The sequence below is a fragment of the Malurus melanocephalus genome, unplaced genomic scaffold (genome assembly GCF_030028575.1).
Source record: "Malurus melanocephalus ecotype Western Australia unplaced genomic scaffold, MMel_1.1 scaffold_160, whole genome shotgun sequence".
Taxonomy (NCBI): Eukaryota; Metazoa; Chordata; class Aves; order Passeriformes; family Maluridae; genus Malurus; species Malurus melanocephalus.
In genome coordinates, this window is record NW_026623392.1 from 1435767 (window position 1) to 1450949 (window position 15183).

Consider the following 15183-nt stretch of genomic DNA (forward strand, 5'->3'; position numbering starts at 1 on the left):
TCCCTGCCAATGCCAAGATGGTTGGCACTGGATGGTCTTCAGTGTCCCTTCCAACTGAGGCCATTCCATGATTTTTAATTCATCCTAACAATTTTTATTTCAAGACAGTGCTGTGAATGTATTGGTGCAGAAAAATGGACTGTTCCTTGCTYTGTTGAGTATAACAATGCTGGTTAAAAAAAACCCAAATAATCTTTTACAAGTTTTGTATTAGAACAAAGCCAGAAGTTTTGACTTTGGAAGTTGAAAATCATTTTCTATATTATGTCATATTTCGGATGAGCCCAATGGTATTCCATTGTATTAGGGTAATCTGATAAATATGTTAACTATTTCTAAATATCATCAGACAGAGCACCACTGTTTTTGCTGGARATTCACTGAGAGTTTTTTAGTAAGTTTATATCTGTTCTTTTTCCTGCTCTATTCCAGATAAATGGCACAGTGACGGAAAATATGTCCTTAGCAGATGCCAAAACATTAATAGAAAGGTCAAAAGGCAAATTGAAGATGGTTGTTCAGCGAGATGAACGAGCCACACTGTTGAATGTCCCTGATCTTTCTGACAGTATTCATTCTGCTAATGCTTCAGAAAGAGATGGTGAGTATAAAAACTTGATTTCTAAAGARGAAAGAATTCCCTTTGTTGTCAAGATGTGAAATACTTAAGTGGGATGAGAGGGTGGGGAGGAGAAGAATTAGGAGTAAGACTGYAATATGGGTAAATTTTGGTTTGAATGTGATTGAAATCCATACCTGCAAAAACAGTGGAGAAAAAAATATAATCCCTAGTCTTTTAGCTATTCTTTCAGGAGTATTAAGTTTGGGGGTTGTCTAATGATAAGGATAGATTTAACATCTTCATAAAAATTCTCTGCAAAAGCTTATTCCCATTTGAGCAGGTCATGCCACCATTTAAATTGCAATCATTTCATGAAGAAACAACTTTTATTTAACAGACATTTCAGAAATTCAGTCGCTGGCATCAGATCATTCCAACCGATCCCATGACAGGCCTCGCCGCAGTCGTTCACGATCTCCTGACCAGAGGTCAGAGCCTTCAGACCATTCCAGACATTCTCCACAGCAGCCCAGCAACGGCAGGTGATGGCAGCATTGTATTATTTTTAAATCAACTATTTAATGTGACATATAAGTTGTAGGAGTGCTTGGATTTATGTGGTGTAACAAATGTGAAGCAGGACTTTTGGTGGCACTAATATGGCATTTTGTCCCAAGAGATGCAGATGATAATTATTCAAGTATCATAAATTCAAGGAGAAGCTGAACCTTTCTTTAGTGTTACAGCTTTTTTAAACATAATCRTAGAGTGTGGTTGTATGAATGACAATATAAGTTTGATAGCAGTATATATGTTACTGAAGAATGTGWAGTTTAGGCACATTATTATATRTATTTATTATATATTAAAATATATTTTAGAAAGCAGTTGACTGCAAGGCGATTTGAGATGACMTGTAGTGCAGTTCCTCTTGCATGTCCAGCCTGGGTAAACTTGTTAAAATGTTGCTTTGTTTAGGGGTAGGGGTTAGCTTATCTTTCTGAATATATTTAATTCCTTCAAAACAAGGTGTATTGCACAGCAACTTTAGCTTTTACACTATAGTCTTTAATATTTGAATTTGGTAATGGAATGCTGATTATAATTCTTCAGTACATAAATCTAATTTTATATTAATTCAGAGACAAGTATTGTACTGTATGGTTTGGAATTTTTTCTCCTGCCGTGTAAAACTTTAGTCTTGAATAACAAATCTGCCCAGTTTTGCATTTCCACAGTTTGGAAATAGACATTTTAATTTATTGATTTTTTTTCAGTTTAGTTTCAATGTTCAGATTCTACTAAATATTTGTTAGAGAAAGTTTGCTTTCTGACTGCTCATATGTGATGGAGCAGAAGTTAGAATTGATCTGTGCAAATTCCAGATTCAGAGCCTCTGTCTGAAGATTTTTAGATGCTGTTCAAAAACTTCAAAAAAACAAATTGCAGCTGGCTGTTTCACAAAAGATATGCCTGATTGTATATTAATAAAATTTGGTTTGCCCAATGGGAAAATAACACTTATACCTTCAAGGCTTTTAGAGTCCTTTAARGATTTTTAAAACAGAAAAAAATGGTACCCACATGTACACCTGCTTGGGGTTATGGGTTACAGACGTTTTTGCTTCTCTTTCTTGTACATTGTTTGGAGAGACCACAAGGCATGGAAGCTTGTTTTCAAGCAGGAGCCACATTGATGGGAAAAACTTTAAAGCAGGGTCCCAGAGGCAGGGCTTTGATTGTGAAGGTTTGGAGATCTCTGTCGTATTTAAAAACCTCTATGTCTTGCCATGCACTTTTGGTGCAGCCTGATAGGGCTTAGGGAGGGAGGAACAAAAAAAAAAAAAGCTACCCAAAGTGTGGCTGACTTAGCCTGTGTTAGTGCTTTCCTGTCCTCTTGCAGTGGCTTAGGTAGATGGYCACTTCCTCCCTGTAGACCAAACTGTTGGAAGAATTAAACCCCCCCGAGAAGGAACTTTGAAGTTATCTCAGCTCTGAAAGCATCCCTTATATCTTCTTTATGAGCAAGAGCTACTTTGGCATGACTTGACTTCCTGTGCRACATGTCCCTTTCAAGATCAGAAAATCTGGGCCCTGAGCCACGTAAAGAAAAACATGTTGAGAGYGACCTCTTTGTAGTGGTTGTTTGTGCAAGTTTAAATCTACTGTAAGATCAAATTAGTTGTTAACTACTTATTCTTTTTTGAATTTGGTGGAAAATCTGGAGGAAGAAAACAGCTCAAGAGCAAGCTGAGGAAGAAATGTGCAAAAAATCTTCCAACTAAGCTTAAGGACGATGTTAAAAATGTATTGAAGATAATGAGTCTTTATTTAGACACTGTTTGTATGTTAATGAGGAGGGAAATTCCAGGGGAATCCTCTTAGTCCTTTCATACAAGCTTAAGTACAGACTGACATTTCTGGGTGTGCTCTAGGGTTCCAAAATCTGCTAACAGATTTGGTACAGTATTGCTTTGGGGTCTGGCAGGATCTTTGAAGTTGTCCACCTTTCAGKATTCCTCACTGATAGCTACCTTAGGCTGCTTGCATTGTTCTTGGATATAGAGTTTCCATTACAGTTGCTGTTTGATCATTYTGTCAAAGCATTAATTAGCACTTGATTTTTCTCTAGTCTAAAGAAAGYTCACAGATCTCTTGAACAGTCTTTTAAAAACTGAAATTCTAAAACCTTTTTCTTCATTTACTAACAAAAAGGTCTAATTGTGCTTTGTGTATGCAACTCCCTGAAGAGTTGTACTTAAAAAGTTTGCGTGAGCAAGAAGAGGCCGCTGCACTTAAGTTGGAGAGTTCCTGGGGACAAGGATCATATATCCTTYCTTAGCTATCTGGTCTTACTGCTGGCACCAGGAAGTTGTTGAGCTGGGTAAGCTTTTTGTGTGACCCATCCTAAAGACTGGCGTTTAAATCCAGGTGCTGCCAAACCTGGCAGATTACACTTATGGGCTGTCCTTTACTAATTGAAAGAACTCCTTCTTGGCAACTCTGTCTCCTATGCTGACTTCCTCACCTAGGTGTTGGAATAGCAAAACCATCTTCTGATATGTTTAACGCTTCAGCCTCAGCAAGAAAGATGTGGTAGCTTGGAGAAACTGCTGTAGAGGTCATCATTATTTCTGGAAGGATGAAGTTGACTTTGTAATGCTGTTTCAGTTTATAGGTGGCACGAAAGATTGGTTGTTCTGTCCATTTTCAAACCAAGCTGAAAAACTAGAATATAAGATAAAAATCAGCCCTATTTTAAATGTCTTTAGGAYGATGCCACTTTGGTCTTATTCTTCTCATCCTAATCGGTTTGAGATGTGCTAAAAACACTTGTGGGAAGAGCCTGCAGGTTCATATTTTCTGTAACTTTTCCTGTCGAGACAAACATTGTGTGTTGGAGGTTATCTCTTSTTCTGCAGTCCTGGCCACAGTGTCTGGCACTAACAGGTACCTGATTGCATTTTGTAATTTAAAAAAAATTCTGTTAAACACACTTTGAAAAAATGTCAGGGAGAGGAAATGAGGTAAAGGGGCCCTGACACAGCACAGATGTTAAACAATAGTGTCACGGTGCACATGGGGAACAGCACTTTTGTCTCATGGGAAGTGCAGATAACAGTTTCTAACAGGTGTCCCTCACCTGGAGCCAGTGGTGGCATCAAGTTGTTTCCTGTATCATCTTGTAATGTGAAATACTCAGAGTTTACTGGATGGTTTAAGCAATGTCAAGGGAAAAATCCACTCCCCTGCTTTTCTAGTGTTTCCTTTATGTTTTATCATAAATCTGTCTGCTTTTTCTCATTTAAACTTCTGTGTCTTAGAGTAGATCTGACCTTTTGCAGGCATTTGAGTTKGCAGGGTATATTTGCCTACACAGCAGCAGCTCACGAGCCTGTTGCTTCAGATACTCACCTGAGTATTTTGTGCTGTGCCCTCGGTGTCTGTATTTTAGTTACTGTTCTTGAGAGCTTCCACATTTACATTCTCTTGATGTATGCAGGAGTAAAAGCAGCTTAAAATTGCACTGGGTTTGGACAGTGCAGAGGAAATGTTAAATGAATTTTGTCTTTATGTAACAACTGCAGTATTTTTTGCCTTATTTTTAAAGCAAAACAGATATTATTACTTTGAAATAATGCTCCTTTAAAATGTTAGGAGATGCTTGAAAACAGCTAGAGGGCTTATGGGGAGATTTACTGTAGTATCTCATTAACTAGTGCTCATTACCCAGAAATCTTTGGGGAGTAGAATTAGTTGTAGCTTACAGTTCTACAGAACTTTTTTTGTTTCTAGGACACTTAGCATGCATTTAAGTATCAAAATACGTGTGTCTGTTTCTAACAGCCAGGAAGGGAATGAGCAGTCCAGTCATGTTTTAGTCTGGTAATGTCTAGCTTATGCACCTAAACTGGAAATCTGGAAGAGGAATAAGAGAACTTCTATCATTGATGTTCAGGAATGAAGTAGAAGGAAAAATGCTTTCTTTTTATTTTGTTACACACAGTGGTTTTAGCATCCTTTTAATCAACTGTGGAAGCCTCCAGAAGGGACTTGATAAAGATTTTAAAAAAGGCATGAAAAGGGATTTTTAAAATGAAATTACTGTGCTTGTTTGTATCAATGACTTACCACAAGGTGGTTGTTTAYAATGCAAGAATGCTTCTGTCTTCACAGTTTGCAGTGGTGTTTGGAGTACTTCTCTGTATTTTATTTTGTTTAGCTGCCTTTGGGCACATGGTTTTAAAACGGGCAGAGAAATGCACTGAGCAGTTGTAGTATGTCTTGGCTGAATAGTTAAGCTTTGTTTCTTGTATTTTAAACTTCATTTTGCTTCAGGAAAGCACATTTTGCTTGTGTTTAGATTTTTGTAAATTCTTTTTTTCTTTACTGCACATCTTGGATGAGTAAACTTGCTGGAATCTGTTTACTGAAGTCACATTTCCAACTCTTGAAGGATCATTKCTGATTAGGATCTTACAGTCTTAACTCTCTGTGATGCGGTTTTGATCCATTTGTGCTTTTTGGGCAGTGAAGCTCATTATTGCCCAGTAGCACCATCTAGCTGTTGGTAGTGCAGAACTTCTCTGGTTTTTCCCTCCARTGCAGACCTCTCTTTATGACAGCAGATGGGCTTGCACCTACTGACCAAGCCGTTGTTATTCTTGAGAAAATACCTTATCCCCCCTTCTTGGCAATTCAGTCTGGTATTCTATAAAAGGCTGGTATTTGTGTCTGTYGTATTTCAAATATTCTTTATATCCTTGCTTATTTCCCAGCTCCCAGGAAGAAAACTTTATTTTTCTAGCTCATTATTAATATTCATCCCTATTAAATTATTTACTGTTMATCAGATAGCAGTGTAGTGGTTACCATTTCACCATGTAGCACATGTTCAGTTCTGCTGTGGTACAGCTGGTAGCTTAGCTCTATACAACAGTATAAAAATACCTGATCTTTTCAACTCGAGGAACAGAAATTTTGTTCTTTAGCACATTCCTTCCTTTCATCATTTAAGAACAAGAACTTAACTTGTCCACCTTTYGTTCAGTTGACACTCCAGGTGTGTGTAAGAAATGTATAAGAAGCAGAAAATTGTCTTTTGACTAAAATGCATGGGTGAGAAACACTCCTGTCTTGTAATAGCTGTGGACTGAAGGCTCCTCATTCTGTGTGAGGAGATGAGAAATGAGGGCCAGGTTTGCGTGGGTCTTGACAGGGCTTTGCAAAGATAAAAGGTACTACACCAGCAGCACTTGTGTTCCAGCTTGCTCACAGCAAAGCCTAAGAGTTAAGTCTAAAAATCCATTAATTCTGTAGGAAAAGGGGAGAAAAGACTATTATAATGGATACATAAGGAATTGAGAAGCAAAGGGAAGAAAAGAAGAGGGTCTATGAGTATACAGCATACGTTTATGATGGATGCTTGAAGCAGAGAGCAGTCTGTCACTGTGTGCTCCTGCTTTCTTAACAGCCATGTTTAGGGAAGTCCTTTGTTGATGTGAAATTAGAGACAAAATACTTGGATTTAGAAATGGTAACAACTATTAATAATGTGATAGTCTAAGAACAAAGTTGTCTTAAATTGTAATGGTGATATCCTTAACTTGATGAATAAAAGTATTTATTCCTTAGTCTTAGTAGACTGAGATCMTAGAAGCAGTTCTGTATGCAGAGTGGAATCTTTTTTTCTAATAYAGTCATCGAAGCAGAGAAGATGAGAGAATAACTAAACCAGGAGCTGTCTCTACACCTGTAAAGAGTACAGATGATATTTCTAAAGCTGTGGAAGAGGTGACAGCTGAAAGAACTGAAAAACAAACGCCACCACTCCCAGGTAAAAATGTTAAAATATATTAACTATGCATGTTGTTGAGAACGGATGACCAGTGAAGATTTGATGCTCTTGCATATACGTGGAATGGCTTTCGAGTCTTAAAACAGACCAAGTCCTGATTGTTTTTATTTCTGAATACAGACGGTCTTTGTAACCATAATCCCATTTATAGCTTAAGAGTTTTGGTCCTGAAAACCTAAGTTGTGGGGTCTGTCATTATATACGGGTCAGATTTCAGTGTTTAGGGTTATAGTTATAAGTGATGATTGTAAAGAGTTTTGTACTGATTTCTCAGGCAAGGTTAAAATCTATCATTTCTGAGTGTTCAACAGTAAATGTGTTCTTAAGGGTTACTGTAGCAGACTATATTTATAACAAGGATGTCCTTAAGCCTGTTTGGAACTACTGTTCCCAAGRTACAACTCAAAACACTGCAAAATGCTTTGTTCATGTAGCACTTAACTACAGCCATGGACCAAGAAGGCAGGTGAACAAATGCAGTACAGCTAATAAAACCAGAASAAAATCTCATTCCTTTTTCCCAAAAGGGAAGGATAAGCTAAATGGCAGCAGATAAAAGCCAGATGGTGTCAAAAAGAAAAAAACCAAAAGATGATACAGGACATTGTTCCAGGCAGGCTGACTTACWAGATTTTTGTTTACAGAATGAGGCACTTCAGTGAAACTACAAGTGGAGAAAGGAGCTGTGCAGWTGGCTTATAGGGAGCTGTTCTTGGAAGGCTGGGTGCAGTGAGAGAAAGCACATTGRAGCTTGAAAATATTTGAGGACCTAAGGGATGAGCAGTGACACTCCTGCATGTAGTAGTCAGTAGATTGGTGAAGAACTGGAAGAGTTATGATGTYGATAGACTCTGAAAGATCCTGAAAATAAGAACAGTAGTTTTTCTGATACAGCAGCCATTATTAAAAAGGTTGTCATAAGAGGTGACCTTGTACAGCAGTGTTATGAAGAGATGCAAATGAAGTAATGTGATAGTAAGATTAGAAAGAWGAATTCTGAGTTTTGGTAAGATATTGAAGATTTTTAATTGGCATAATATAAATCCATCTGGATTGGAGACCCTTAAGATGGTTTTTAGTCCAAAATAATRTATTGATAATTGGTCTGAGGGACTAGCAAGCGATGGTTTGGGGATTTTGTTGCTTGGTGGGGAAGGAGAAATGTTTTATTCCTGCTTGAATGAGAAGRGGCACATGGAAATGCTTAGTTTGGSTGGGAGAAGTTGTCGKCYAGTACATAAAGCTAATATTTAAATTAATGTCTGCAGATAAAATTAACTTGCCATAATATATAGTCTGAGATAAAAAACGTGTAGCRAAGGGCATAATCCTTTAACAGCCTCACAGAAAGCTCTAGGGAAATGAGGATCTTTCAAGAGTGCAAWGAAAATTTTAGAGAAGTCATTGGCAGAATCTGTGACAGTTGCTGCTTAGACTAAGGGCAAGGGCAAGATGACTGTCATAGCTGATTGTGTCAAAGAACAGTGGGAGGAGAGTATTTGTTCAGAGGGATCATCAGAGACTTGGCCAAGGAAGGGTTCATTAAAGGCTTAAAGGAAAATACTAGATTACTATATGGGAATGACCAGAGTCATACTAGAAAAAGGCATTATTACCCAGTTGTTGCCTGGACTTCTCAGTTTCAAATTAGTCCGTTCAGTGATTTGAAAGGAAGATGGCACAGTTGTTGGTAAGACCGGGAATGTAAGAACAGACTAGTTCAAAGTCAGCCTTGTTTGAAATAAATTTTTTTCCAGTGTGCAAAGATAAGCCTTACATATAAATTCTTGTGACATGACCAAGCCTGTATCAGAGAAGGGCCTCTGCTAGTGCCCACTGCTGAGGGGAGGCTGCAGTGGCAGTTTGCTCACAGGAGCTTCAGAGAAGCACTGCAGCAAAGTCATAATAAGTGCATAGCTCTAAGAACCACCAACTCAAGGCATGTATTAGTAGGTCGAGGTTTGGTGGTGTTTTTATTTAAAAAATTGAATTCTTGAATGAAGAGAACCAATGGTAAACGAAGAAGTTAGGGCAGGTAAATTAAGGTTARAAACAGAAGGGTTGAMAATGGCCTTGGTGCACGAAGCCTTGTAGTTCTTGCAGTTTTGTGTCGTTCAAAGTACTTAATGAAGTAAAAAGGAAGTCTGGGAATTTTTACTGAAGTAATAATTAGGCCAGTAATCACACTGCTCTGAATGGCATGATGAGAGTATCTGCTGTTATTGTAAGTTTGCTAGTATTTCACTTTTAAGTGGGTTCAAGGGKGGTAGAGGAAAGCTATTGAAGAAATCATTACCTAAGTGTTATTTATGTTAAACTTAACATTCTCATYTTTAAATGACCTAGTGGCCATTGGAAATCTTCTTGTGTTTTAATAGAACCAAAGCCAGTGTATGCACAAGGAGGTCAGCCAGATGTGGATTTACCAGTCAGTCCATCTGATGGTCCMTTACCAAATTCAACCCATGAAGATGGAATGCTTCGGTAACGTATCTCTGAGCTCTAGTTGAACCTGCCTGGTCCTTGAGCAAACCAAACTTATCCAGGGTGCTCAGTAACCTGTATATGTGCTCTGATGTTATGTCCAATGTGCTCTCCTGACRCTTCTGCTCACAAATAATAGGATGAAGATGTGAGATTTATTCCTGAGCCTTGTTGGCACTTACACTGTATAATATACCATTTCCAAGTCTATTTAGTTCCATGGAAATTAGCACTTAGAATAAYCAGCAGGTGACAAGAATTTGGTGGTTTTGTCTCTTCCTGGGCATTCTCACCCTTCCTTTCTTGTCCCCATCTCCAGAGATGAAAGATACTGTAGCATATTCTTTATTTTCCATAATAATTGGAGAACAGTGAATAAAGATTACTGCAGAAATGTGCGATGTCCCAACATGGAAAKAAGTCTGCTTCAGCTGGGATCTCCTTTATGGACATTGGTGTAYATGAGAATAGATTTTAGTTTGGTTTCATCTCAAATTCATTTTGATCTCTTCAGAGCCAAAATAAAACTGTATGCCAGCAAAGCTCTTWAAAAGGAAGAATGTTTTTGGAAGAGAGTGTCAGTGTCTCACTTAAACACTRTGAGTGTAAGATAAACAAACCATACTAAACATGTACATGCAGCTGGGTTTTTTTTGAGTGGTGCTATTGAGCATGTTGYAATGCTGCAGTTGATAAGCAGTGAATTGTATGTATAGGAAAATATCCACTAATTAACATCTGGGCAGATTACTTTGCATGTTTCAAATTTACTGGGATATTTTATGCAAGTGCACCTTTAAATGGAGTATTTTCTTAATTTCTAGGCCAAGCATGAAACTGGTAAAATTCAGAAAAGGAGATAGTGTGGGCTTRCGACTAGCAGGTGGCAATGATGTTGGCATATTTGTAGCTGGTGTTCTGGAAGACAGCCCTGCAGCAAAAGAAGGATTAGAGGAAGGGGACCAGATACTCAGGGTATGTCAAAACCATTAACATTACAAATGTTTTGTTGTACCAAAGTAGGTTTTCTTTCTTTAGGATTGAATATATTGCCTTTGTAGTTCATATACAGGTTTTTTCTGTGTRTATTAGATGAATTACTAGGAGCACAATCTCTTTTTACTGTACTGTTGCTAGGAAGGTTAGTAAGTTTTTTACATCAAATTTTGTAGACTAGCTCAGTTGATAAAGTTGTTTGATTTCATGCTGGGTGACTAAGTTGTCAGAGGGCTCTGTGGGCTACTGCTGTATATAGGTGCTACAAAATGAGTATGAAATGAACAGCTCCCTATTATCCTGGAAGCTATGCTTTTATTGAGAAATGAAGTGGGGCTTTTCAGAGGTACAAGAGGCATCCTGAGATACATGAACTTGGTAAGTATGAAATTGAGTAAGGACAAAATCGTAGCAATAGATTTAGATTGCTTGTTGTATAATTAAATCTCTGTAATAATGTCATATGCTAATTCAAACTGATTGCTTTGTTGATACCAGGTAAATAATGTAGACTTCACAAACATCATCAGAGAAGAAGCTGTCCTTTTTTTGCTTGATCTTCCTAAAGGTGAAGAAGTAACCATTTTGGCACAGAAGAAAAAAGACGGTAAATACTTGTATATTGGAAATGATGTAATAGACTGCTTGGAGCAGCATAAAAACGTCTAGTGAATAGTAACAAAGTGCTGGATTGCAGGAAATTGGCATCTTAGACTGTTAAATTCTTTGGTGGCTACTACAAGTGGAGTAGTGACTGATATGGTAACAGTGTACACACACCCCAGCCCCCTAAACAAACAAACAGAACCCCAAACAAAAAATACTTTTTCAGAACTAACCTCTTAACATCTAAAAAAGTCTTGGCATGATCCTTGGAGGAAGTAGAAGAGTGAGCTGCAGTTATGCCATTGAAAATGAGTGATTATGCTGATGTGTTTGTACATACACATGTCTTTTCTCAAGATTAATTTCTTCCAGGATGAATGAACTAAGCTTGCACTTGGATAAAATTTTTGRCAATAAATGTTGAATTTATGTTAGTAGAGTTTACTATAAATAGTTACGCTGCTTAAAATAGAGCAGCTCTGAGACATTAAGGCTTCTTGAAGTATTGTTGTATATTTAGAACAAGGAGAATTAAGGTGAGGCATTGCTCTGTGGAATTTTTATGAACATTACATTGAATTTATGTAACACTTGATATTTTGGGATTTCTTTTTTCAGTTTATCGTCGCATTGTTGAGTCCGATGTAGGGGATTCTTTCTATATCAGAACTCACTTTGAATATGAGAAGGAATCTCCTTATGGACTAAGTTTCAATAAAGGTGAAGTGTTCCGGGTGGTGGACACGTTGTACAATGGCAAGTTGGGTTCATGGCTGGCCATTCGAATTGGGAAGAATCATAAGGAAGTGGAAAGAGGTATCATACCTAACAAAAACAGGTACGATCCTGCAATGTTTTAATTGCTGATTCAAACCCACMATTTTGAGTTGTATCTGTATAATGAATGATTTGACTTCCCTGCAGGACCAAGTTTATAGAATGTATTCAGTAAGAAAAAGTGACTTAAGTGTTAAAACAAACTGAAGTAAAATATGTGATCTGTGGATTTGCTTTTGACTCTGCACAGTCCASGAATAAACTTTCTTTTCTAATAAGTTTTAGGAATGTGATACCAGGCTCAATAGTTGTCTTGTAGTTCCTAATCCAGGAACARCAGAAGCTTGGTTCAGCCAGTGGCAGTGGTTTTTTACAATGTAATCTCACTAGTCAGGCATTACTTCAGAAGCTGACTTGTTGATAACTGGGCTTTATTGTCACCCTAGAGCTGAGCAGCTGGCTAGTGTACAGTACACGCTTCCAAAGACAGCAGGAGGAGACCGAGCAGACTTYTGGAGATTCCGAGGCTTGCGGAGCTCAAAAAGAAATCTCCGGAAAAGCAGAGAAGATCTTTCTGCCCAGCCTGTTCAGACCAAGTTTCCTGCCTATGAAAGAGTTGTTCTTCGGGAAGGTATGGCTTTACTCTTACTGGTGCACATTACAGGTTTGTGTGGTTTGGCTTGGAAGAGCCAGTGTAGTTAAAGCGTATCTTGCATTTGGTTTAAGCAATCACTATATCTTGACTTGCTTTTTTGCTTCAATTCTAGCTGGGTTTCTCAGACCTGTAACCATTTTTGGTCCAATAGCCGATGTTGCACGGGAGAAACTTGCTAGAGAAGAACCAGATATCTTTCAAATTGCAAGTAAGTTGAGATCAGGTTTTTCTGCAGTTAGGAAATAGTCAAGCTTTCCTTGGCTAGATTGTCAATGCCTTGTTAWATACATTAACTGAAGTAATAATGTAGAAACAATGTAAAAGAACAGACTAAATATGAGTTCTTCCACTACATTGGTGCTGATCCTTTCTGAAGAAATATTCATTGTATTTATAACCACCTCAAATTTCATTTTAATTCTCTACTTTATCCTATTTCTAAGTGCTTTTGTAAAGATACAATTTTTATGGCCAAAATGGTAGGTAGACTTTCATGTATTMTTTGTAATCAGAAGTGTCTTCAATCTGAATTGACAACTTGAGCTATGAAGTTTTATCTTATGAGTTTGTTTTATCTTAATGAGGGAATGTCGAGTATGTTGTAAACTTATAATAGATTTTTCCTGTGTCCTCTTTACCAGAAAGTGAACCAAGAGATGCTGGTACTGACCAACGTAGTTCTGGCATTATTCGTCTCCACACTATAAAGCAGATAATCGATAGAGTAAGTCTTTTATTGTCTCTGGAAAGTAAAGGAAAGTAAAACTGATGTAAAGGGTGTTTTCAGTGTAGAATGATAACTTGCTGTGTTTGCTTTAAAAATAACTTTCTCATCTCTCTGTTGGTTAATTARAAAAAACAAACCACCCCTCATCTCCTTCTCCATGTTAATAACTTCAGCCTGGATGTTCTTCTAGGCTTTGTTCCAGAGACTGTTGTCCTCTCTCCATTAAGGCTCTTTTAAACTGTTTCCTCTTTCATTTAAAGCCATGGTGTAACATTTATAGCTAGAAATGGTTACTTTATTTATGGAGTTTTCCCCTACCCCAGTGTACAAATTGATCACTTCACATAATTTTTTGGTGTGAGGACTAAGGGAAAGGATTCTTCTGTCTCCCTTCCTTAATATCCTTACAACTTCTAAAATAAATGCATTATATGAGGCTCACTTTTTTTATTTCCTTACTTGAAAAACAAACTGAAAACCTTTTAGATGCTGAGGTATGCGGGGGGGGGGGGGGGGGAAGCTCTTACAGCAGCAAAGTAGATGATAGTGCATGCTGTGTGCTTGTTTGCATTGAATGAAAGCTGGCCAAGTTCTGCATTCAGATTTTTTTTTTTCTGATTTTTTTAAGGAAAATAGAGGTGTTTAATAGGACTATGCCTTGTGTTYCSGTCTTTGATTTTTTTCCGATTTACTGAATGCTAATAGGAAACTGCTTATTTTTGGTTCAGTGTCAGCTTACTTTGAGAAGRTTTTTTAAAAATAGAGTTAAATATTAAAAATCGTAGAGTTATGCAGTCAGTCCTACAGTTCAAAATGTATATGCCTGTGCAGGCTGGTATTGGAATTGGTTTGGTTTTTGTTATTCTGATAATTCAAATWGGAGAATGATTTTGTATTACCTTTACAAAATGCATTGTTTCAATTTGTGGAGTATGTTAAAAAAATTTCATGTAGTCTATAAATTAATCACTTTCTTGTCTCTGTCCTTTTTGTCACAACAGGACAAACAYGCTTTATTAGATGTCACTCCTAATGCAGTGGACCGTCTGAATTATGCCCAGTGGTATCCTATTGTAGTGTTCCTAAATCCTGATTCTAAGCAGGGAGTAAAGACCATGAGAATGAGGTTGTGCCCAGAATCACGAAAAAGTGCCAGAAAGCTGTATGAAAGAGCTCACAAGCTCCGCAAAAATAATCACCATCTCTTCACAAGTAAGTAATTAGACAGACTGGATTAGAATTTCTGAGAGGCAAGGGGAGGAAACATGGGAGAAGCTTATTTTCCTCCAGAATTTTCTGCAAATGGACTAAGTCAAGCAGCGACGGACTTGCTCAGGCTTCCCCATTCAATTACCAGTAGTTAATTGGTGTGTGCATCATTTGTGCATGATTGCACAAATGTAAARCAATCTGAAACATCAAAATGACATTTCTAATAGATCTTGTGGCTTTGCAGGATCATCAGCCAAAATCAAAACTTGAATAAATAGGAAAATGATGTAGCTTTATTGTTTTAGTCTGGCTAAACTCAAGCCTCTCTTTATTCCAAGCTACTGTTAGTTCAGTGTTTCCTGTGGGATACATCATCCTAAACCACWTCAGGCCTTAATGTTGCTTCAGATACTAATGTTTACATTACTGTTTAAATCCCATAGTTTTAACCTACCCGTTTATGTTGCTTTTATTACTCGTGGTACAGATCCCTGTTTTAGTTCTGCAGAAATCGTAAGTCAAACTAATTTACTGTACTTCTAGCTACCATTAACTTGAATTCAATGAATGAGGGATGGTATGGAGCTCTTAAAGAAGCAATTCAGCAACAACAGAACCAACTAGTGTGGGTTTCAGAAGGAAAGGTAAGAAATAATATGTCTGGGGGGAAATGGCAAAACTGTATTCATTAGAGGTTTTCTGTTTTTTCATTGTAACTGGTGTTACAGATAGGGGAAGGTGTTTGTGGAATGAAATTTAATTTTCTTTTTTCCTAATTTTAACTATCATTTGAAGAGCTGAAGCGG

General features: G+C 37.6%; 1 protein-coding gene across 5 annotated transcripts in view; it reads left to right on the forward strand.

Moving 5' to 3' along the window:
- TJP1 (tight junction protein 1) overlaps positions 1-15183 on the forward strand; it is a 66589-nt gene that overhangs the window by 33823 nt on the left and 17583 nt on the right. For all 5 annotated transcript variants that reach the window (XM_057371877.1, XM_057371878.1, XM_057371880.1 and 2 more), the window contains exons 7-18: positions 433-601; positions 960-1104; positions 6763-6899; positions 9299-9404; positions 10229-10379; positions 10899-11007; positions 11625-11844; positions 12230-12414; positions 12551-12646; positions 13080-13162; positions 14167-14377; positions 14921-15021. In XM_057371877.1, the coding sequence (XP_057227860.1) occupies positions 433-601; positions 960-1104; positions 6763-6899; positions 9299-9404; positions 10229-10379; positions 10899-11007; positions 11625-11844; positions 12230-12414; positions 12551-12646; positions 13080-13162; positions 14167-14377; positions 14921-15021 (1713 nt within the window). The remainder of the gene's footprint in view (positions 1-432; positions 602-959; positions 1105-6762; positions 6900-9298; positions 9405-10228; positions 10380-10898; positions 11008-11624; positions 11845-12229; positions 12415-12550; positions 12647-13079; positions 13163-14166; positions 14378-14920; positions 15022-15183) is intronic.